Source organism: Nothoprocta perdicaria, unplaced genomic scaffold (genome assembly GCF_003342845.1).
Source record: "Nothoprocta perdicaria isolate Ctin4 unplaced genomic scaffold, notPer1 scaffold_156, whole genome shotgun sequence".
Classification (NCBI taxonomy): Eukaryota; Metazoa; Chordata; class Aves; order Tinamiformes; family Tinamidae; genus Nothoprocta; species Nothoprocta perdicaria.
The window spans coordinates 713208-737638 of record NW_020454716.1 but is presented as its reverse complement, the minus strand read 5'-3'; the positions used below and the strand labels follow the sequence as shown (position 1 = coordinate 737638).

At 38.7% G+C, this 24431-nt stretch overlaps 1 protein-coding gene across 2 annotated transcripts in view; it reads left to right on the top strand.

The window, feature by feature from the left end:
• Positions 1-24431, top strand: part of SPI1 (Spi-1 proto-oncogene) — a 42090-nt gene that overhangs the window by 5141 nt on the left and 12518 nt on the right. Inside the window, exon 1 of one of the 2 annotated variants that reach the window (XM_026035136.1) lies at positions 18074-18438. The exons of the other annotated variant lie outside the window; for it this stretch is intronic. Within the exon in view, the coding sequence (XP_025890921.1) occupies positions 18394-18438 (45 nt within the window). The 5' untranslated portion in view covers positions 18074-18393. Of the gene's footprint in view, positions 1-18073; positions 18439-24431 lie in introns of those variants that run through there. 2 annotated transcript variants of the gene reach the window in all.

The window sequence follows — 24431 nt, the reverse complement described above, 5'->3', positions numbered from 1 at the left end:
CATCTGCATAACTGAAACATGGGGCAAGCATAAATTTAAATGAAGCTAAAGCTGAAAAAAAAATCATAAAGAGATGAAACAGAACTCTGACCTTAGCCTGAGTTCAGCCCTGTCACATAATCCTCACATAAGGAGGTTGTTCCCTGTAAGAAAAGTTAGTGTAGCCAGAATGGAGTTGGCTTGTAGAAATCCTCTGTCTTTCACAAGACACAAYTTACATAGTTTAGTTACTGATTTAGTTAAAGAAAGCTAAAACATTTGTTTCAAGCAGCGYATAAAGCTCATGATTCACTTTTTCTTACATTCTGATTACATCATGGAAAGTATTTGTTCTGCTCTGGTTTAGCTGCAAAGGTACTGCTGATTATGTATTTTATTTGTATCAGATTCAGCACAGGAAGAATTAGATTATTTATTGTTAAACACCCAGTAGCCTAAATGTTCCAGCAACTGCAGTTTAAATCAAGAGAATTCAGGACCTATGAAAATCTAGTATATGTGTTTAAGGAGAGAACAAACTGCTTCCTTCACATACTGTAGAAACTGAACACAGCCAATGTTTTAAATTCTCTACTAGCTCCTAATATCCAAGTCATCACAGACATATCCATACTTGCATATCAGTTTTGAGGGGTTTTTTATTTTTCTTTAACAAAAAAAWTCTTATTTTTTTCCTGTTAATCCTACCTCTGAATTAAACAGCTCCAGGCTTCAGTGACTGTTATAAAATATAAYATATTTTGACCTTTGATGGACTGGAATATACATGTTACCAGGTTAGTTTGAAAGTGATGAGACTACATTTATGTTGAATTTCTAGTCTCCATTTCTTTTTTCTCTTTCTCCATTGGCACCCCAATCCCCTTCTTGTCTCAACTAATACATACARCAAAACAACAAAATAAGCATATAAACATGAACCATATTTCTCAAAATAGTTCTGAGGAGTGGCGGCATAGCAAAATGAGGTTATGAGGGGCTAGAAGAAACTGCTGACTACTGAAATACAGTACTGGCTAGAGAATAGGAACGATAACCTGACCAGTGAATTGGAGAGAACAAATGGAGGCACAGAGTCTGCAGGGGAATTTTCAAACATAAAGAAAATCAAAATAGAGTTGAAGTGATCAATATGCACAATAGAATGATGTGGAGAAATGGTGTTTCCTGTTATTCATATATTTGTGAAAGCCTAGGAAACTACACGGTTATGATGCTTACCGAGGCCTTCTACAATCTTGGCATGACCAGCTGAAAGAAAAGCTAGAGGAGCCATTTCAGAGACTGGCCAGGTACAGCCATAATTAGGAGAGAGAACCGCAGCTTGCCATTTTGAAAAAGCTCTCTCTGCAAAAAGAAATGAAGAAATAATTAAAAAATATGCAATCAAATGTAACCAACTTGGTCTTCTTTAGCACAGATCTGGCTCTTAAAACACACCGGGAACTTCCACATCCTTAAGACATTTTCAAATCTGCCCTCATATTACAGTTTATTACAATTATGCTTATACACATAAGAGGGTGATTTTCTAGCCTTCTAGCCTCAAGACAGTTTTGTATCTACTCAGCATGCAAAATGCTACACCAAGCCAACTAACCACCGCTTTCTCTGCAGAGAGGCACGGAAAAAGTTCTTTTTAACTACAAGATTCTCTCAACTTCCTAAGCACTTAAAAGTCACCAGTCCTGAACACTTTCTGAGTACATTTGCATGAAATGTACCCCTTCCCTTCTATTTCTTGCCTCACCGATTAGGTTATTTTCATACAGCATTCTTGGAGACCACTAATATGTTAAAAATTTCAGAAAGCATGCACAATTCTAACAAGCCCATAAAGGTTAAGAGGACTGAAAGCTCCTGTTTCCTTGATCATCTTCACCAGCTTTGTGTTTTAGTGCTAAGAATACGAATGATAGTTTGTGATTGCAAACTTACATTTTTATCCACAGAAGTTATTAATACCCACTTTGGATAGGTCACAAGGAGAAAGTCACATTGAGCTAGAAACAGATTGAAAGGATCATCAGACCTCAGAAAAACAYCTGGAAGCTAGTTGTGAGTTGTGCTCAGAGTTGAATAACATAAGTAAGTAGGAACTTGTGGAATAGTTTGTTTCTGAATGTTTGGTTTCCAGGACTGATTTTCACATGAACAAGCATGATAAGATCTCTCCCTTGCTCAGGTCCGGCTATTTTTYAAAATTAAACAATATGCTAATTTGTCCATATAATCATTGAAGATCTTCAAGGAAAATCTCTGACAAATGCATGAAGTGGGAGATTTCATTAGAAACAAACAGGAGGGCAGTAATGCTGACTACGATCTGAATATATTTCAGTCTGCTACCAAGAGGAAAGGGTAACCGCATATCAGTTTTCAGGAGAAAAGTTATAGACAATTAGGACCTTTTTACGTCACAACAGATCACACAGGAGCTCAGGACATAAAGAAAAACGTTCAGACTTTACAGAGCAGTGTTCTATCCAGTAAACTCTATGAACACTTACTGATCTCTGAAAACAGCTACCACACAGAATAACCAGTAGGAAAAGAAAGGTGTTAGATCAAAATGAAGAATTATGGTTGTGTTAATATTGGAAGTTGTTGCTAATCTCTGTGTACACTTGAAATGAAAATATATGTCATGGCAGGGGAAAAAAAGTTATGAGCTATAGAAAAATTCCGAAGCATGTCCTGTTAAGAGAGTCATGTAAAGAGGGGAGTTATGAGACAAACTGAAGTTGCCCACTGAATGACTGTGCAAAACGGAAACAATCTGTATAAAATGAAGTACTTAACACTAGCAAGTTTTTATTTCAGATTAAATATTTAACAGAAGTAACTTGTGTTAGAAGTGTCATAAGCGGCATTTGAAACATAATCTGAAGAACAGAGAGCTGGACAGACTCCTCATACTAACAGAATCAGACAAAATATTCCATTTATTGCAGAACTGCATTTCTTTTTGCSTAGCATGACATCTGTTGAAATGAGACAGAGCAAGAAGACGCTTAGGCACCAGAGCAGAGGGGTGCTGCGATATGTCATTTATTCATTCTGCCGAATAAGATATTTCTTGGAATCCACATCCAGGCAAGACTCTAACGATTTTGCATGTAACTTTCCTGCCTGAGTAGAATCAAGCCATTTTCCCAGGGAGCTTTCTCCAGGGATCTATCTAGTAACATTGCCTTAAATCTACATCTTCTTTCTGTATAGGACTTCCAGACCTCTTGCAATATAGCTCTTATCTGCCACTGCTGTTAAAGATCTCCATGGGTCTGTCATGGAGCCTATGCATCTGAGCTTTGTGTTTGTTTGTTTGTTGTTTGCTTTTATTTTTTCTTTTCCTGATTRTTGCATCCAAGCCAGGTGCAAATCCCAACACTTTTTTTCTCCGGCCTATATCAGGAATCTAACCTTTTTCTGCCTGGTTAAGCTAAAGCTTAGCTTTAGCTGGTTAAGCTAAAGAAATAATTGACTTCTACAGGTTAAATAAATAAATAAATAAATAAATAAAGGAAATTCATTTTAACCCTGAAATATTTTTATGGTTTTCTTACTCAAATGGAAATTCCTTGACATTTAGTTATGAGTTGGATTAAGCATTTCTTTCAAACAATAATCATACACCTTTCTACTTTCAACTTTGATAAAATATGAAATTTAAAAAATTCTCAGCTTGCAAAATTTCAAGGCTATTCAGCCAAAACAATTCAGTAAATTTAACAAAAATTTATAATAGTTTTGATGGGCCCAAGTCACCATTTACATTATTATATGAAATAACTGATAGAAAAATGATGCCCGGATCTAGATTCAACAGTTAGCACAATTTTCCATTCTAATCCTCTCCTGCCATATTATTTCACTGGCCCATCACCCAGCACATAAACTTACATTGACTCTGCAAAACAAATTTTCAAGATCATTTTCAGGATTCAAGCACAACAAAAACTTTCTCAAAATTCAAATTCTTTTGCCTATTGTATCTCTCTTGCCTCGTGTTGCAGATTGATCCATTCATCTCCATCAGCCATTCCTAGTTCTATTCATTCCCACAGCATTCCCTCAGAACAGTACTTCCTACTCAGTGCAGTTCACTGGGCTCCTCCTTTTCTATGCACAGGGCACCTCTGTTCTCTGAAATCTTTTCTCTGCAACCATGAGAGCAAGAAATGTTTTTCCTTATTTATTATGAAAAACATCCACATCACAAGATACGTATGTGTATCTCCACCCGAAAGCACCCATTTCTCCTGTGTTACCAAGGAAATGAGTACATAGTTAATCATTAGGAATAAAACACAGTCCTCCCCATCTTCTCCATTTCTCTCTTCTAGCCACCAGCCCTTCAGGCAGAAAGCCACCTTACTGCATTGCTCCGCATGCCATTGGGATGATAGAAAATAACCGAGAATAATATCAGTCCCCCAACTCTACAAAGATGAACTCCCACTGCAGGGGATCTCAGCTGCAGTGACTGCAGAACACATGATGCTGGCTGTTAATGACTGRGTTAAGTTGCAGGCCTGAGAAACTGCAGGCAGGAATTGCAGRGGCCCCCCCAGGTCAGCAGATTTCTGCTCTCTCCCCGTGCACCCGGCAGGCTTCTGTTGGCRTTTTGCAATAGGTTCAGCAGCGGGGCTCGCTGGGGTGGGTGTAAGAACGCACCGCTTCCTGTGGTGGCCGTTGTGCTTCCTGTTTTCTCAAGGCTGATGGAGACAAGCTGGCGGGGCTGCTGATTTTGAAACAGGGGCAGCTGCATGAGTGTCTTGTGAGAGCTCGGAATGAATCACCATCCCATCCTCACAGAAAAATCCCGCATCTTTCCAAAGTTGGAACTCAAGCTCTGGTAGCGCTGTACTACCTGCTCGGGCATTAAGAGAAGGGTGGGAAAACCCGCCAACTCCAAATGGTCAAAAGCYGACTGCAGATGACAAAAGATCATGAGATTGGTTCAAATATCATAAACTTTCAGAATAGAGCCTGTCTGCTCCTTTTATTTATCTTCCATTGTTTGAAATACAGACCATTCTCTGCAACAAGAACAAGAAATCTTTTAGTCGCCTTTTAATATAAAACCTACCAAGTATTACAACGCTTTTAATTAAAGCTCAGTTTGTTAACAGTGGATTGACAGGCAGGCTATTACCAAGACCGCAGAGCTGTCCTGCCATGCGCCTTTGATCCCTAATCCTTTTAACGTTGGAGAGTTGAAGAAACACTAAATTCAGGTTGTTGATAAAACAAGGGGATTTTTTGGGGGGTAACAGGAAGGTAAAATGAGTTCACAAAAATAAAAGGTGTAGAATAAACCTTTTTGCTAGTTCCTTCAGTAATTATTATTAAAAATTTGGTATCAGTAAGAGATATTCTCCACACCTACTTACAACTGACTAACATATAACCAGGTTTATAAATTCTACTCTGAGCAGGATACCCTAAAAACTACAATGAATATTTGAAACACCTGCTTAGAAGTAACCTCTCTTCCCTCCTCCCCTCCTTGCAAAAAGAAAAACAGTCAAATTCATACCAGACTGTGAGCTTCAGAACTTCAGAATCATATTTGCCTCTCCATTATTTAGAAATTTGATGGTAACACACTTGTTAGTTAGTATATGCTAATAAACATGCTCGAGGAATCTTGTGTAGACAAGGCAGAGTGCATTTACCATGCRCTAAGCTCACTGAATTAATATTACTCTTCCCTCTCTGCTTTAAGATATCCATCACGGCACTGGACTTCTGCAACAAACTACCATGGCATCTTTCAGACCTGTTTTAGTTCAGATCCAAATCCCTCAGCCTCCTCCAGGGAGGTTTGCAGTGAAAGCCTTGACTCACTGCTGCTGCCTTCCTGGTCATGCCCAAGGCAGCACAGGTGCACATTTTGGAAGCCAGGTTGAAAAAAAAAAAAAAAAGAGAGAGAGAGAGAGAGAGAGAGAGAGAGAGAGAGTCAAAGAGAAGACCTCATTGACCTGGGTGGAGGAGCAGTGGAAGGAAGGAATGGCAGGGCCCTGCTGGGAAGGAATGTGTGGTCACCCCTAGCATTTGGGGTCAGCCAGAGAGGAACAGAGACTATAACTTAAACCAAACAGCTCTGTACTCCTTGATCTCACTCTTAAGCCTCATGTCTCAAAGTATGTTCAATCCAACTGACTGCCAAATTGAAACATTGTGCTAGATAAATTTAACAGGTAGAAGAGAACACCTTTATCTGCCTGCCTACATGTTTCTGTTTGTGTCACATGTCATCTTATAGAATACTCCTAAATATTCTTACATCATTTTCTACTTTCTGGACCTTTGCACTCTCCTGCTTTTCTCCAGTCCCCTATTCTTAGACTTGTGCTTTACATAAATAATGTTTAGTATGGATGAATGTTCCTTTGCTTTCTGAACTGTTGCCATGGGCCTTGTCATGACTCTCTTCACAGAGAAGTGAATATGAAAGAGCTTTGGTTCCTCTCTCCATATTGCATCTGTTTCACTTTCTTCTCTTTTCACYCACTGATCTTTGAGCTTTTGGAGCTCAAGTGTAGGGTTCCCGAGTTGCCGGTTCGTAGGATAAAGGCACTTCCTCTGCTGCAGAATGCAAGAGAAAGGGACACATTATTAGATCTGTTCAGTTTGGCTCAGTGGATTTGGAACTTGGGAGGGAAATGGCAGCRTGAAAAGACATGGAAGACTCACCAGTTTTGGATAATCAATTACTCTAACTTTCCCAAAATGTACAAAATCCACATTTTCTTGAACTAATACAGAGGATCAAATCACATCACTGTCCAAAAATAGTTTCTGTGAGAGAAAGGAGCCCTTCACAGAGCTGTGTGACAAGCGTGCCCCAACCTCTGGAACCTCATCCCAAGCCTGAGGGAGCCCGTGATGACCASTGAAGCGGGCTGCTGTCTGCAAGCGGCTCCCAGGGCTGCGACAGGCCRTGGCTTAACCAGCACGCCAACTGTCAGACTGCCCGGCGGCCGAGAGCGAGTTGCAGAGCTGTTATGAAAGTTGTTTATCCACCGATTATCAGCAACAAGAGCGTACGTGAAATAACAGCGGGCTTCTACAGGAGGGGCCTCTCACTTGCATTAAGGTTCTGATGATGCACAGTGTCCCTAGTTTTCAGTCTAGCAGGAGCCAGTGAAAACATTAACTGTAAAAAAACCTACTCACTTCTTGATCAGTAGAGATGGATGACCACCAGGGTGAACAGCACTGGAAAAGGACAGGATGTGAGACTTTTAAGAAAATCTGGCATATACGGAGTTGGGCAATCCGGAACCTTATTCTTTCACACAGAGATGGTCATAAACAGAGTCCACTCTGGACACTGCTAGTCTGCAGCTTCACCTTTGACATAATACTGGGGTTTTCTGTTTTGATGATCATGTGGTATAGGCAAGAATATAAGCTTGAACTTGTACCTATCAGTTAGATATATCTTAAGCCTGTTAAAAAGAAAAAAAATGTGGTGACAGAATTTCCCAGTATTTAACAAATTCATATCACTGAATGAAAGAACATATTTGTGAGAATCGCAGGGCTGAACTGGATGGCAATTCAGAAAGTAGTAGTTAGGAATCCTGGGCCCAATTTTCATTTTCCAGGTACCCTGTTTCTTTTACTCAGGACAAACAGTACATGTCAGCATCAAACATACAAATTTCCAAATTTGGTAGAAAAAATGGAAGGGAACATGCAAGAAGAGCAAAAATTTCTGTGCTTATGTAAGAGAACCATAAAAAAAAAAAGATATTTTAAAAATAGAAGTCCTTTTCTTTGTCTTGTTTTCACTCTTGTTCTTAAGGTTTCTTTCCTAATCAAACTGGGCTTTGCAGAGAACAAGTAATATGCTCTCAACAGTGTAATAAGAAACTAGTAAAAAAWATCTACTAACCTGGGTTAAATCTCTTCTCACTCTTTTCTATACAGATATGYATGTACATAATCATGGGCTGGAGACAGGTGCAACCAAGGCCACTGCAATACAGAAAAGAATAGCAAAGCTCAGCAATAAACTGATCCAAAATACATTTTTAACTGTTTTTAGAACATTATTATGTATAATTTGAGAAAATTGGAAACCTGAACTTTCCTGAAATATTTTGCATTTTCACTCCAGTCCAAAGAAAATAACGACACTCCCCTGAAACATATATATAAAGTCTCTGGATTTATCTGCACCGGAGAAAGAGTTTTTTTTCCCAAAATTTGACTCATCAGATCTTTGGGTTTCCAAAATGCAGGTGATTCTCTATAGGAAAATAAATATGAACCAAACTTAAGAATATAATGTCTTGTAAACTCACAGAATAGGATTATAGGCTAACTTCAAAAGTTAAATCTTGATTGTTTCAAGACTGTAAAGATTTTAGAAAATGAACGTGAGATGGGTCGAGACTGCTCAGTAGCCCACAGAAAATTATTTCTACTTAATTTTGTACAAAGAGCAAGTTAATGGCTTCCTGATCTGGGTTATATTTTATTGTCAGTTGAGCATCTTTCATCATTTATGTTCTTCTCACCTCATGAAAAATAGAAATGGGAAAAAATGGGAATGTTCTCTGCTACAGATTCTGAAGAAGAATAAATATTCATGAGGCCATTCTCTCACTGTCAAAGAGTAACTTATAATAATTATATTATTTCCTCTCTCTTGAAGGTTTGATGTTGTAAAGTTTCATAACGGACAAAAATAGTGCTGCAGATCTCACTACCATCTAATAGCCATTTGCTAAATATAAAAGGCTCTGGTGATAGAGCTGCAGAAACATTGGTATTTACAGGTATCTTAGTCACTATGAGCAACTTTGCTAATAGATTTTGGTGCCAAAAAAGGGCCATAAAGGGAAAGAAAACAGTGTTATAAAGTTGAAGCGCTTACAACTACAGTCTGCTTCCAGCTACCAGGAAACTCACGGATTCATGTGTTCCATGACTTACCTTTGCCTCACGCTTACAAATGAGGGCTGGCTAGTGTTGTGACCTACAMGGCAACAAGACAGGTTTGTTGTTACAGCTGGGACAGATCAAACAGCCCTGCAGTTTATCCTCAAGGATGATGCCTGATTCTCTTATAGCCCACAGCACTCTTGTTCCTAGGATCAGCATAGCTACTGAAGATTATGACATCTTTGTAAGATTTTCACTTGGATTAAATAATCCCTGCATTCAAATGYGGAGTCATGAACCTCAGGCTCAGTCCCTGGTTCCTGAGGGACTCTCTGCCATGTCCTTCTTTCAGGGAAATCTACATAGTCCCAGAGGTCTTTCCCTCTGCAATGTGCTCTTCCTGAAGCATGCTTAACAGATCTACAGAAAGTTAATCTCATGTCAGCTACAGTGCAAGGGATCAAAGATGTGATCTCAGAACRACACAAAATAGTCAAAATAATTGTAACTGCCAGCCTCTCACACATGACCTCTCTCTCGGCTTTCTGAATTCACTATCCAGTTACAKTATTGCTTTTGTGCAGCGAGTCTTCTGTCACCTGGCTTAGTACATGTAGSAAGACCCCAGAGGCACCCAAATAACCTAACAGGAGACTTGCCCTTTGGCTAGAGAACAACAGATTTCTTTTCCTGAGGGAGAAGATTCAGCCTGTGYCCCAGCTCCCACTTGAGATCTTCAAGAGCACCTTCCCATAATTCTGACACCCAACATAAGATGATCCAATCAATAGTGCCTCAAATCATTTCTCCTGCTGTTATTTTGAGGATGAGAAGCAAATCTTCCACATTTCATAGGATAAGAAGTATCAACCAAGTGAAATTTACTGCCAAAAGTGGATGTGAACATCAGAAAACAAGTCCAGGAAACCAGCTCATCATACTGTGCAAAGGAGGAGTAACGTGGCAATTGTTGTTCTAGTAACCTTGTAGTTACTGGCATGCTATTGAGCAACAGCTTTGGTAACATGGTATATATTCATACATACATATACASATTCGTATACATACATATCAACACACACAGACATCCTGGGAAGCCAATCTGCAGGTGGTGTTCAGAAAGGCACAAACACTGTAAGGCTCTTGCTGTTCTTCACAGCCCTGCCAACAGCGACTTAGAGCCAAATCTATTTAAAAACAGTAAAGGCAGAGAAGTGAAGTTGCCTTTGGTTGTCCTTTTTTTTTTTTTCTCTTTCCCGTTGCAGCTTCCTCTTTCTCTTCACCAGCTCAGCACTGCTGGCAGCTTTTTATAAACCACGATTCCTACTGCTGTCAGCTTGTTTGGAAAATACACAGTGAGCTCGGTCCAGCAGCTACTGCTGTGGGTTTGTGTTTCACTGCAGACCGGATTTGCTTTAAATTCTGTGCCTGCCACCATAATTTTCATTCCAAAACACTCAAAGAGGTCTGCATGTTCAAAAACATACAGTAGGAAGCAGAGTTTTCCACTGAACATACACAGTTGGAGTAGCATACACTAGAAGTGGAAATGCAGTCACACATCTCCTGTAAGTGAGAAGCAAAGGACTTGTGCACAATGCACATAGGAGTGATGGCCTTGGAAAATGAAGGCATGGCAGGGTGGTCAGTAATGCAGTTACCCATGTTGATAATAAGGTGCACTGGGCATGCAGAGATAAAAAGTAATAATATGAAGACCTTAATTTGTAAAGGAATCCTGTACATACCTCAGATCCTCTTTCAACACCTGAGACAGAGTGGGTGGGGGAGTATGGTGCTGTCTAGAAAGATTATAGTTACATGAATTACTACTAAAAAAAAAAAAAAGGTAAAAACGCTACATCTAGTAATAGTACCAAGGAGAGATACCTAGGAAAGTAGGTGCAACAATGTGAATGAGCAGGAGGAACAGGAGCAGGACCGAAGAAACTCTGTAGGTGGGAYGGTTCAATGAGCACTATCTGCATCTCTGAGGTCTCTACTCTGTCTTCTGACTGATGTTCCAAAGACAAAAATTTCCATACATTCAGCAGAGGCAAATTTGGTTACTACTTTGGGGCAGACATTTTCTATTTCTTTTCATTGTTTATCACCACTGATAAATTTAGTCTGTTAGAAGTTTGCACTGTTTATTTTAAAAAAAACAGTATTTGAATGTATTTCAATTAAACATTGAAGGCTTCATATGTAAGAGAGGTCCAGGACTGAAAAGACAATGAAGCTGAGTAAGCCAAGAGGTACAGGAATGGAAATAAGGCCAATAATTTAGCAACGGAGCACATGTTATCACAGGTTTATCTATATTTGCCCATGTTGTAGGTAACTGCAAGAGTATCACTAACAAACTGAACCTAACTCAACCTACTGTATTACCACTCAGTGGTTAGTAAATGACCTCTCTCAGGAGATAAAGCAGCAGGGAAAATCTGTCCCTTTTTTCAGCAGGTAGGAATCCTACCATCTGGGGACAGAGTCAGCTGAGTTATAAATACTCAGCCGCGGACCTGGTTTGGTGTCTGCACCCCTGTCTCCTACCATCTCCTACTCAGAAAAGAACCATTTCCCTTTTCTTAATGACCACTGAAATCATTTAGGGATTTTCCAGTGCACGATGTGCAGATTCTGATTCACTTTAACCCCAGAAAATGTTTAACTCCTTCTGGGAATTATTGTGAATTGATCCAGTCCTACATGCTAAGATACCCCAAGTTCCTCTTTCCCTTTTTTTYCCCATTCAACCATTTACAAAGAGTTAACATCCAAAGCATTCTGTTCCTCTACACTCTCCCTACACATCTGCCCTAGAAGGAAATCTTCCTAGTCATTGAATCTTAGGTTCTCCACACTGTTAGCTGGGACACATTTGTGAATTTCCTTCTCTTGGAATGGGAAGATAATTCCATCTTCTGACATACATAAATACCTCTTTGCTTATTCTTCTGCTTATTCTAAAATGTCTCACTGCTACTAAATTTAACATAAATAAAAAGTCTCATTTTTCCTTCCCTTCTACCTCCTTGTTTTAGTGCAACTATTTCTGTTATCCTCATTGTAAGCAATCACGGACACCTYGCCAATCAGCACCCCAGGTTTCGGGATAGGCAGTTTCAATTCACAGGACACGTGTACAGTCAAACTTTCTTCTCATTGCCTAAACTCTCACTGACCAGCTACCTGRGCTATGGCAGTCTCCTTCTCACTGGCCTTGCTGATTTAGACGATCGTTTCCCTTTCTCCTTTCTCCAGTCTAACAGGGGCTGAAAACACTGTTCAAAAGCTCTCTTTAATATTTCTCCACTAAATTCTTGTCAAGTACCACATCAAAAACAAGTTTCTTGTTCTTTTCAGGTCCTTTACAAAMTTGCTTCTCCCTAGTACTTATTTGTTTAAGGCATTATGTAATATATCTGGCATAACCAGAAGTTTGAGATAAATATTGAATGGTAGTAGGGAAAACTATTTGCATTAAAACAAACAAACAAATAAACAGACAAAAAAAAAAAAGGCTAGAAGAAACCAGTAGATGAACCCAACGGAGCACCAGGAGGGAGGAAACAAAGTTCCAGCCCATATACTGTGAACAGCTCAATTTTATAAAAAAAATCAGTGCCAAAATACTACGCAAAACAACTGCAACTGGAAAGAAGGTAATTCCTTTCAAGGGTCCTGAAATCTTCACAAGACTGATGTAAAATTTGCCAAAGCAGTAAGCAGATGGTGGTCATAAAAAAACAACAACTTATGCTGGAGCTACTTATCTCTAGATTGTTGCAATTTTTCTACCATAAGCTTTATGAATATGTCAGATTTTTAGCAGTCACTGCAGATTTCAAGTTACCTGAAAAACCTACAGGAAAGAAAGCAAAAATGGAGACAAAAGAATGCAACATATCCCACTTAATTTCTCAGAGATGGTTTAAGGTTACAAAGGAAGCTAAAGCAACTAATTCAAAAGTTATTTTTTCTTACCAGTAGCTCCTGGTAAGGAAAAAACTAGTAGGAAAAATCCCTTCCCTATATACAATAGAGTATTGTTTGTTGAATGCCAGTCATACACACTGATAAAGGTGGCACCCGGGGCTWGCATCCATGCTTCATCCTACAGCCCAGTGTGTCCTGGGAGACTGTGCAAAGAGCCGTGGCTTCGAATGCTATGGACCTGGGAATAGATCCTTTCTAAGGGTGGATTTAGAGCAGCAGTTTAGTTTAAAAACATTTTAAGTGCACTTTTAAAATAAATCTCTTGATCCTCACAACTTACTAGTCGCATTACAGAGCAGTTTCAGAGCAAATGAACTGGATTCTTTCCCAAATAAACTGAACCAGGTAATGCAATACAGGACTCCAAACGGGATTTCAGTCCATGGGACCAGACTGGAGCCAGCCTGAAGGGACACCCAGTCCTCCCCTCCACCAAAAAAAAAATAAAAGAAAAAAGAAAATACAGGATGGTTGCTGAGCCTTCAGGATCACCAAGTTCCTATCTACTAATATGCTCTTACTGGTCCATATTGCTTGTTCATGTAGACATCGCTTAACATACATCGACACACCGAACCTGCCGCTGCTATTTCACGTTCTATCTAAAACACGCCTGAAGTTACTATCCCTATCATCGCTCCAAGAAGCACAGAAAATGATTTACTATCGTACATCAATTTACTATCATAGCAAATTGTCTTAAATGCACCTCATCATTATAGTTTAATTTTGACTATTAACATATCTGACTTGGGGGAAAATCCTCCAGATTAATTTAAAAGGAAATGAGAGATTGGATTGTAGGGTCAAAGTAAAACTATTTGAAAAGATTTTAAATGCTACTGCACCTTAGTGACAACAGTGACACTGGGATTTAGATTTCCTGAGTAGATGGCATAATAGCATGCTTCTAYGTTAATTGATTGAAATGGAATAAATATAAACATTTTCAGAGAGTGAATGACTATAAATGAGCAAAAATGTACAAATTGGTCCTGAAATTCTGTTGTCTGCASAATACAGAAGACAATTAAAAACTGACACCACATCACATGGCTATTTGAACATGCCTTAAAGCCAAAACAAGTCCTTCCAAATACAATCACCAATCGAATATAGCTGTGATGCAAGCAGATCCTGAGCCATATGAATTACTCATAGGGAGATTCTCTTCTTTGCTTAAATTTGCTCCATGGACAGTTTAAAATTATTAATAAAATGATAAATGAAGTTTTTCAGTACTGTAAGAGATTGGTTACCATAAGGTGGTTCCTAAAAATATTAATGCAGCTTTCTAGATTAGCACTGAACCAAGTTATTCCTCTTCCTTTAAAAGAAAACAAGTATTTTCATCCTGATATAAATTTAATCCAGTCTGTACTTCAAATCTTTGCCAACATGGTAAAATTATTTAAGACTGTGATACTTTAATGACATTTTTATGATGTTTCCCACTGGCTAACATTCTTGTATAGATGCACTTACATAAAATTTGGGAACCCACACAAGGCAGACCATCAGAAGCACTTTGTTGCTGCTACAAACTGCATCAACCCTAGCAGGGAATCTCACCTAGCCAAGAAAAGTCTTCGTTCAAGTGGGGTTACAGCAATAAGCCTGTAGTTCCCACAAAGGAACATCAGTGTGGAAAACTCTGCCCCTGACTCCACAGGCACCACATCAGCTCTTAAGAGAAGAGGGCATCACATGGCATCTGGGTGGACATTGAAGTTAAGGAATGATATGTAAGTTCCTAAGCCATGACATCTCTGGATAAAACAAGTTTAATAGCTAACAGTCCAGGGAAGGATGTGCAAGATATAAGGGRATCTCTTGTTTAGAGGACTTGTTTTCCTACTACAAGCAAATTCAGTAGAGAGTCTGTGTAAGCACCTGTTTCTGATTTAGAGGCTTCCAATGAGTGATATTGTATGTGGTTTCAACAGGGAGAAAGATTACCTTGTGAACACCAAAGAAGGTTTGAGGTAAAGGGACCTCTCTGTGATGTGGCTGCGAGTTAAAACCCTCTTGCTTTGGTAACTTGTGGTTACAAAAAGTTTGAAGAATAAATGGGTAGAAGGAGGGGAAAAACAGCGTTTAAAGGCACCTCAGGCACACAGTGAGGCGATGTTTAGGGGGAAAATATCTCAGATTAAAATGAATGTTAAATGTCTTCAGAAATTTTATCTTTCATCTCAGGACAGTTTTTTCTCCAGTCCCCAAAATTCCCATCATGAAAAAGGATCCCTAGCCTGTGAGCAGCAGCAACATCATATGGGTCATATCAGACAATACTCATACAGAATATCACTAGAAATTCATGTATCTTGGGTAGAATTACATTTTGCCTCCTTATTCACAACGCTATTCTTAAATTCATCTTCTGCCACCTTCCCTTCCAACTGCTTCTATCCTGCTTTGGTACCAAGTTTAGACTACTGGTGTCATCTTCAAGGCTCTACACAGATCTCTTCATCCTTGCATGTCATTTATTTCTTGCTCTACTGCTCTGCCATCATTTATCACTTGTAAATACCATTGTGCTTTCTGTCAAACCCTCTTATTGCCTGAATCCTGTTTTCCATGCAGCTTTACTCCATGTGCTTCCTTAAATCAATATCTACCTTTTTAATCTGCTCCCCACTGAAGTCAGACCAAAATGTTTTAGAATAAAGGCACTATTTAAAATTACAACAAACAAATCTGAAAACATCTCATTGTAGTAAGTGACAAATATATTTGCATAAATACTTCCTTCAGTTACATGTTTTTTTCCATCTTTCTTTTCAATTTTATTTTTAACATAAAACAACATCTCAGGATAGGAACTTCATTGTTTTGTGAACTACTAGGCATTGGGTCAATACTACAGATTATTAATAGAGACCTTGGAATTTCAGGCATAGGTTATTACGAGAAGAAAAATGTGATAAAAAGACTTTGAGACAAAATAGTAAAAGAGATATATAAAAGGTTTGGTAATTATTCATATGTACTTGGCTATCTTTCATGAGCATTTTGACAGACAATACTGAAATTATTCTTTCAGATTCTGTAATTCAAGAATATATTACAGCTATATCTAAAATGTCATTTTTTGCTATATAATAACTTTGTAATTTCACCTGCCTTTCTATGTTTAAGTCATCACATAAAGCATTGCAAGGATCYGAACCAACAGTATTTCCTTTAATAGGCATTCCTTTAAGAGTGAGAAAATTCTATGACAACAAATATAGTACAAAACCCCAGCTAAATACAGACTGAATTTTACTGGTTGTTACTAGTACTGTTCCTATACAGATATAATGCCATAAACAATCATTCTGTTTAATTTCTGGCATTTCCATTTATGGAGATACTCTCATTTGCAGAAAACTTATTCAGCTTCTGGACTTCCTGCTGCTCTTCAAGGTTTATGGTATCTTATCTTCTTCTAATTCAATACACAGAGAATCAATTTGATTATTTATGTTGATAATCTTGGTAGGTTTATGAGCATTCCTGATCRTTAGTGTTTGTAAAGCTATTAATCTAACATTCCCTGAATACAGTAAGGCTAGTGCAAATTATGTATCCTTATTAGGTAATTTCCTGTGCTAACAGACAGCATGACAATATCCCCCAGGGTATTAAATATAGTTATGCTACACTTTAATAAAAAGACCCTCTCCATAAAACACTACAGTTTCATCCATTTCAATAAATGTTTATGATACATGTCAGGGTATGGAGAGTCTGATGGCATGTCTTCTCTGTTTAGAATGCCATTCATACAACTGCCACAATTACTTTTATCATCTGTTATCCAATTACCCCTTTTAGGATTTATGTATGCTATTGTTCCTCTCCTTCAGGTCTATTTTTATTACATTTTATCATCAGGATTATATTTTCTCTCCTGTTCACCCAGGTAGACCTGGTAAATACTAGGCTGGCATCAAAAGAGAGACTCAAGAATCCTCTCAGAGACAAAAGTTTATACATTTCTAAGCAGTTAAGCAGTTTATACATTTCTAGTTTTTTAGTACCAGTAAAATAAAACTGAAATGCATGTGTATCAACTAACGTTGCTAAAATTCAACACTGGGGGCTTCCAGAGTTAATCTCCCATCATGTTCTCAATCTTATCCCATTGTTAATATGGTTTGTTTGTGGGGTTCCTTAGGGTGGGGAATGAGAGGAACTTGTGAGTGGTCTCTGGTTTTACCAGTGTACGAGGGAGGAAGTTTGTAGTGGCTGAAATTCCCCCTCAGACATAGCCCCAGGTGAGTGGCGAACAGGCTGCTTTCAAAAGCAGAACCTGTGGGCCATGGGCATAGATTGAAGGGGAACAACCCAGACAAAGAAACTTCACTTTTCCAAAATGTTGGTAACTCACTGCAAAGTGAGAAGGCCTTTTGCAGAATAAGAGAGTCCTTCCGAGCTGCAAGGCTCCACCCAGTCAGTGCTGCACTATGGCCCACTCACTCTTGCCTCCGCAGAACCATTTGTAGGGAGGGCACATGCTCAGTGCAGCTGAATGCAAGTAAAACAGTGGGATAAGGAGGTGAGARAACACCACATAAGAAGAAGAGCAGAAGAAAAAGAAGTTTCAGCATCTCACTTTTCAAGGAAATGGCTAAAACTGTGCTCTACTCACTGTTAAAGAAAATCTTCTGGGAGAAGTAGAGGCCATTGCATGGAGCTTATTGCCCCCTTGCTTTCTCCTTGCAGGACCTAGAAGAGCAACGAATCAGAGCACCCAGTGGCTTTCATTGAATTGTTTCACTCTGTAAAACAAGATCGTGAAGAAAGTCTCATTGGCATAACCTTAATTTCCTGTAGAAACCTATCATTGTTGTAGTTGAGACTGGATACTCTTTTCTCTCTTCTGCTCATTATTACCACCTAATTCCAGCACAAGACAAGCCTGTGCCAGGGCCTATGTTCCCAGCAGTTGTCAGCACCTTGACAAATCATTAAGGCAGTGAGCAGCAAGATGACTACGTTGCTTCTCCATCGGGAAGCCCAGAGCCTTCCCCAGTCAATAAAAGCTCTCCTTGCTTACTGGTGGCGGGCCTGGCCTCCGGGCTGCTCACTGTGCTGAGGCACCTGCCCATGGCAGCTCTGGCRAAGGGCAGACTTCCTCTTCAGCGCCACAGCTCCCTGAAATGAGATTTATGCAAACCGGCTGAGCGCGGTGATGTCACGGCGCTCTGACAGACCCACGGGCTATCTCCCTTCTACAGACATTTGATAAAATCAGGAACTTCAGATACAGCTCGGGAAGAAGTTCACCTCAGAGCCTATTACGGCCAACTATGAAAACTTGTTAGGGTCTTTCTCCAATACTGAGATCCACGAGGCGACTTCACAGACCCCAAGGGTCTTGCTTTTGTTGCGTCTTTTTTGTTTGTTTGTTTGTTTGTTTATGTGATTTTTAAAGACAGTTATTCTGGATGTTTGAAAACTGAATCAAGAAAAAATCACTGAGAAGTTGGCTGAATGTTGCAAGCTTGCAAAATGGAAGGATTTCCCCTCATTCCCCCTGTGAGTATCTGGGGTTTATACCTAATAGGGATGATTGGGCTCAGCAGCAAAAGACAAAGTTTTAATATTTGAAAATGTCTCTCTTTTGGTCTGTATTTGTATTGCCAGGAAGTTGGGCTCAGGTCAATATATAAAACTAGTGACAACAATGAATGGGAAATTAACATTTCCTCCCTCAACTTGTATCTGATTTTGATCTCCAGTTGTTTTCAAAGATTAAACTCATGGTATTTTTGTAGGGTATATGTATAGCCCGTCCATAAACTTTTTTCTTCTGTACCGTCTTTGTGGTATAAGGCCAAGTCTTGATTCAGATTGTAGTTGTTAATTAGTCTTGAGACTGTGACATAGTTTATGTATTAAATATCTACCAATCTGTGAGAAAAAGAGTTGCCGAATGCTGCTTTTGTATATTGCAGATTTAAGGTCTTTGATCTCTTATTAATGACAAAGTTCTAGTCTTCAGATTCAGCTGCTCTTGATCATATTTTACACTTCATAATTTGTGACTTTTATTTAAAATACAAGCCATGAAATAATCTTAAATAATTTTGAACCTCCATGGATGCAGTTGAAAACTTTCCTATTCCAGGCTATAAAAAGCAGGTGGCAAAGCTGGGTGGGGAGGAAACATGGCCCTTAATTGGATCTTTCTGTCTTTTAGTTACAAATTTTCTTTTCTTCTCTATGATTATATGGCTGATTCTGTTCTTTCTTTAATTCTGAAGCATTTTTACACTGCTGTAATTTATGCTATGTTCAGTTTGGCGATTATTATTTGCAAAGAATGTAATCTAAGTAAACAGCTCGTCAGAGACAAACTGTAATGAGAAATCTCAAAACCGGCTAAATTAGGCCTTAACAGGATTTGCTAATTCTGTAGTAGCTGAAAAGATCTCAGATAAGGTGTTTTTATTGGCTTTTATGTGGTAGATGACATATGGTATTTGCCGTGTTTAGAAAGAGAATAAGCGATACAGCAACTGCAAAGGAACTGTAATAAAATTTGTATTGTACTTGCCTTGTCCCATCTCATGAAGGCTAAAGGTACATGTCCTTATTTTCCATACCAAAAGATGTCTCTCTTAATTCCTGTCATATTTTGTATCCATACTGACTGAAAAAAATACTTGTTATTCTCATGAAATCCATTGTTCTAGCAGTTCATCAACTGGTGTCTATGAAATCCATTATTCACCCACAGGGTGAGAGGATCCTAAAAAGACTTCTTTTTCTTAAATACTGAGTTTACCCAGCAGATCTGTTATAAATAAGTCTGGATAAGAACTGAAAAGAAACTGAGAAAATTTTAAAATACATAAAGATTGCTGAATATGCTACTTGTTGGGCTTAAAAAACACACACACACACACACACACACACACAAAATCTGTCTCCTGTTACACTAGTGTCTCCTATTATTTTTACTATTAGTGTTATTTTTCTTTCTACCCATTTCCTCATAGCCATATTCTGTGACCTATTAAGTCTTCAATATCAGTGCATACATTGACTGAAAGGAGTGAAAATCTAACACGGTCTGGCTTATATTCTAGTTTTTGTTGAAGCTAAGCATTCAGGCTACCTTTGCTGAGGTGAATGAGACAACAGGCAGTGGAAATGCAATTCCGTCTTAGAGCAGCACTTGACAGGACCTTTTTTTTTTTTTTTTTTTTTGAGATTAAAATGTTCAAAACATAAAACTTCGTTATGTGCTTTCAAAATTGTTTTACACTTAGTTGCTTTGAGCACTTACAGTTAGAGCCCCACATGGCATCATTATAAAAGTCTCTGCCTCTTGGGACTTTTTTCAGAGGGGCGACACGAGCCTGTGCTAGACTGGGGTTTCTGTGAGGCCAGCACTTCTCTCCGCTGCCCCTCCCCTTTCAGTTGAGGGTGGGTCCATAACTGCCTTCCTCTTGACTACACAAGGAGACTCTAAACTGCGTTTGGTAGGTGCCTGTCAGATGGTTTAAGCTCTCCTGCATCTTGCTTTGAAGATTAAGAACTAAATTATGGAAAAGTCCTGCAAACAGGGACCATGTCTTTTAATGGATGATAGGATCTACTTGTGCTACTTAGCAGAAAACATCTTTATCTAAAGAGGTTCCCAGGTTATCAGTGAATCGTTAAGAAGCCACCTGTAGTACTCAGCTTTGAGCGGAGATGTACTCGTATGAGAGTGAAAACGCACCTCAGAGGCTTTCTGTTCCACACAACTGCGTGTCCAAGGTGGGCCAGTGAGGCTGGGCCATGAAGTGACCATCTCAATGTTTATCCTCATCTTTTCTAAAATAGTTATACTGTAMATTTTTCCAAGGAAATATTGGCCTTTAACCTCCTCTGTGCAGCACATCACTGGAAACTGTGGGGAGTTTTTCTGAATCACATGCCAGTGGATAGTTATGTCAGGATAACAAAAAATTATCAGAATTCATTTAATTTGTAATCGCTTGGAATCATCTGACAAAGCCTTGGTGAATAATAACAATTTTCAGAATGTTATTCAGTTGAATCCCTTCTGTCTCTCAAACAATGCCAGCTATGTACAAATAGTTTTGTGGCTTTTCCCTTTTTGCAACAGCTTCATCTAGATTTTCAGGAGAAAGAAGGAAGGTAGAATCAACTCTCCATTTACCAAATTCAGTGACAGATGAAGACTTGTTTGTTGACTTCATGTATGAGGGTAATTTTTGATCATGTACTGCACTTCAGGGCATGCAGGAAAAGAGAAAACTGTAGACCAAAGCTGTAAGCTCCTAACAAAGGTTCCTGTCACTCTTTTTCAGGAAAACAATCACTGGAACACTGTCCAAAAATGTCCATTAAAACTAGTTAAGCAATTAAATTGTAACATAATTTGTTGTTTTTTATCTGAGGAAACAAAAGTTCAGTGAGTGTCATAGAAGTGCTAGAAGTAAGACAGTGAAATGCTTGCGTGGGTGGGAAGGTTCCAGAGAGGGACAGGGCTGGTGGGTAATGATTGCTGCAAAAGGCAACAGCAGCACATGGTGAAACCTCTTCTCCCTATTACAGTTGTTTTAGTGAGACTTAAAGCACTAAAAATCTGAGACGTATCACAAACAGGCTTGGTAGTGGCTTCTCTAATGAAAGAAGGAAAGCTTCCCACTCCCTCATAGSATAAGCATAATTAAGGAAAATATGATACACAGACCTTTAAACATTTATCAAAAATCTTTCCATATTGGCTGCTTGCAGCCTTGCAGATTAGATACCAAGATGAAAAGTGGTGCCACTTCAAGTTCTTTATGGAAAAGGACTGCTCAAGGTTGCATGTGCTAATACGGACATATTTGTGTTTGTATTTCATCCAATGAATCACTGAATAGAAAAATAAATTCAAGAAAGACTTTTCCCACAGTTAGTAAGAAAGAGATTCTACATCCCAGACTTTCAAAACAAAGTATGTAAAAAAAAAAAAAAAAATCTATATAAAAGCAGACTGATTTTTAGATGCTGAGTATCTGCAACTCTACAATCAGCAATTTCTGTAAATATTAAGGAAATCACTTTTGTTTAACAGCTCTGATCATTAATATCCATGTGAAGCTTTAGTGCTAGCTTTTGAATGGGATGGCAGAAATAATTCCTTCTCAGTTCTCAGCATTTGAGAGTATATTGGCTGTTGGCAAGTATATTGGACTGAAATGGGGGAATATGAGAAATCTTTGGGAAGAAGAGATTAACTAAGGAAAAATGCAACTAAGGAAAATGCAAATAAGGAAGTGAGATATTCTTTCTTATCTATTTTGGGACTGCTASTTGGCCTGCCTAGCATACTATGGTACTGTAAAGATATAAAGGTGATAGAGCTTTTGTAGATGATCAGGAGCAGGAGCAGAAATTTTAAACATGGTCATTTAAGTCTAAATTGACAGGAAAATGATTTTTCTTTTTACTTTTGGCTAAATATTTATCAAAATTACAAATTTTGATGCATTTAGATATGGAGAATGTGTACAATTTTCGTCACGTTCTAGTACTTCAGCTGAAAGGAAACAAAAGATTATTCATTTGAATGGTATACATTTATATCACTTTTTTACCTCCCTTTCTCCTGATTTACATAATATGCATTTTCTGTTTACATTCTTCATACTGACATGATTTTGACAGGAAGTATGTATGTATGGAAAGGAAATGGGAGTGGGGCTAATTAATTTGCAAAGATAATGAAAACTAGAAATTTTGTTCAGAACTTCATCCTCTTATTTGCCTGTCAAGAATGGCATCAGTACCTTTTATTGTAGGAGATCAAAGGAATAATGAATTAGGATGACTGAATGCGTATGACCAGTTGTGGTTAGAAAAAAATACAAAGAAAATACGTAGAGGAAAAACAGGAGCACTGGAGAGATGGAAAACTTGTACTGTCCCCTGTCATCAGCTCTGTAAAATCTGGAAAATGAGTTCTACTTTCCGTTAAATCCTTGTATAGAAGAGGAGTGATTCTAGTGGAGTAATATTGATATGGAGAGACTGGACCTACTCCCTTTAGAGATCTGAAATAAGAGGAGTCTGGTCCTCTGCAGTAGATAACAAATTATGATCATCTCCTTTCATTTAGTCTTTCTCTCAAATGGTCTTTGTTGTGGTAATAATTTTCTGATGTTCTCTACAGAACAATTATCTACCACCACAGTTGATGTCAGGAGCTTTCAGCGAGGCAGAGTTTGCCCCTGGCTTTGAGGACTGCTTGGATCTCACACCTCGTTAGTGTTCATTTCAATTCATCTGCATTCTGGAAGTCAGGACGTTTTAGATACTCGTAGCAGCACATCCTAATATGATGTGCTAACCATGCACACAGCTGCCAGTGGGGTTCCAAAAAGCTTCCAATTACTTTCTAAGAGTACTTCTTTTTAACCTTTTGTGTTCTAATACTTTAATCCATGGGAAGGGATCCTTCCTGTTAGTCGTGGGTTTTTTTCCATGTCATCATAGAAATTACTTCCCTAGAGCATAACAATCCTACAACAGAATGACTTCAAGGAGTTAACTGGAAGAATTAAATTAGAAGAATTAATGAGGAATGACAACTCTGATCTAGGTTACACACACACACACAGAAAATAAAATCTTATTTTTGCCAGCTGCTTTTCTCCCAAATCAAGCTGGATTTTATAGAAGCTCCTGCACTAAGTTTCATGTTTGCAAGGAAACTAAAAGAGCAAAAAAGAGAAGCTTGCCTGCTTTTCTAGCATGCCGTCACCATAGCGTAAACTTAGAAAAATCCTGGGTTCTAAAAATGAGCCAGATTCATGAAGGGAGATGAGGATTTGAAATTTTTATCTTTCCCAGATTTTTTTTCGCTCTTTTAAATTTCATGTGAACTTTCTGGTTTTGAATTCAGCCTCCTCTGTCTCCAGCAGCCTCCTTTGGGGTTCAGAAGCAGTGGGGGGGCAAAAGAGCCCATCTCCAAAAACTGGACCCTTGACCAGGACAATTAAAAGGAATGTGTTTCTAGGGCCTGTTGCACAGGGCCTTCTGAAGGGGTGGCACAGTTAACTATGGCACGTATAGGAAGGGGCAACAGTGGCTATTTTAAAATAGTTAGAGTTGGTCCTGACATACAGAAAAAAAAATCTTTTAATGACCTTAACAGGAGAAAAGTTTATAAAAGCCTATGTACAACCACTGTGCTTTTCTCATCTTCATTTGAGAACGAGGTGAAAGCAAACCTTAAATAAAGCAACCAAATTGTACACTACCTTTACTGAAACAACAGACTAAGTTGAAAAATGCTTATGTTGGATTGCTTGCCATAGGGAAGGCCACAAGCAGGATGGTTTTCCTGTGTCACCTGTGTACTGGAGGAAGAACAGTAAATGTCTGTCACAGCAAAAGAAAAGGTTTCTGTGCTGTGCTTGTGTGATGTCTTCTTGGCCTGGGCATGATGCCTGAGGTAGCACTAACATCTGCAGAAGTTTGGGGGCTGGGACCTCAAAATCTTGTGTAATACCACAGGACAA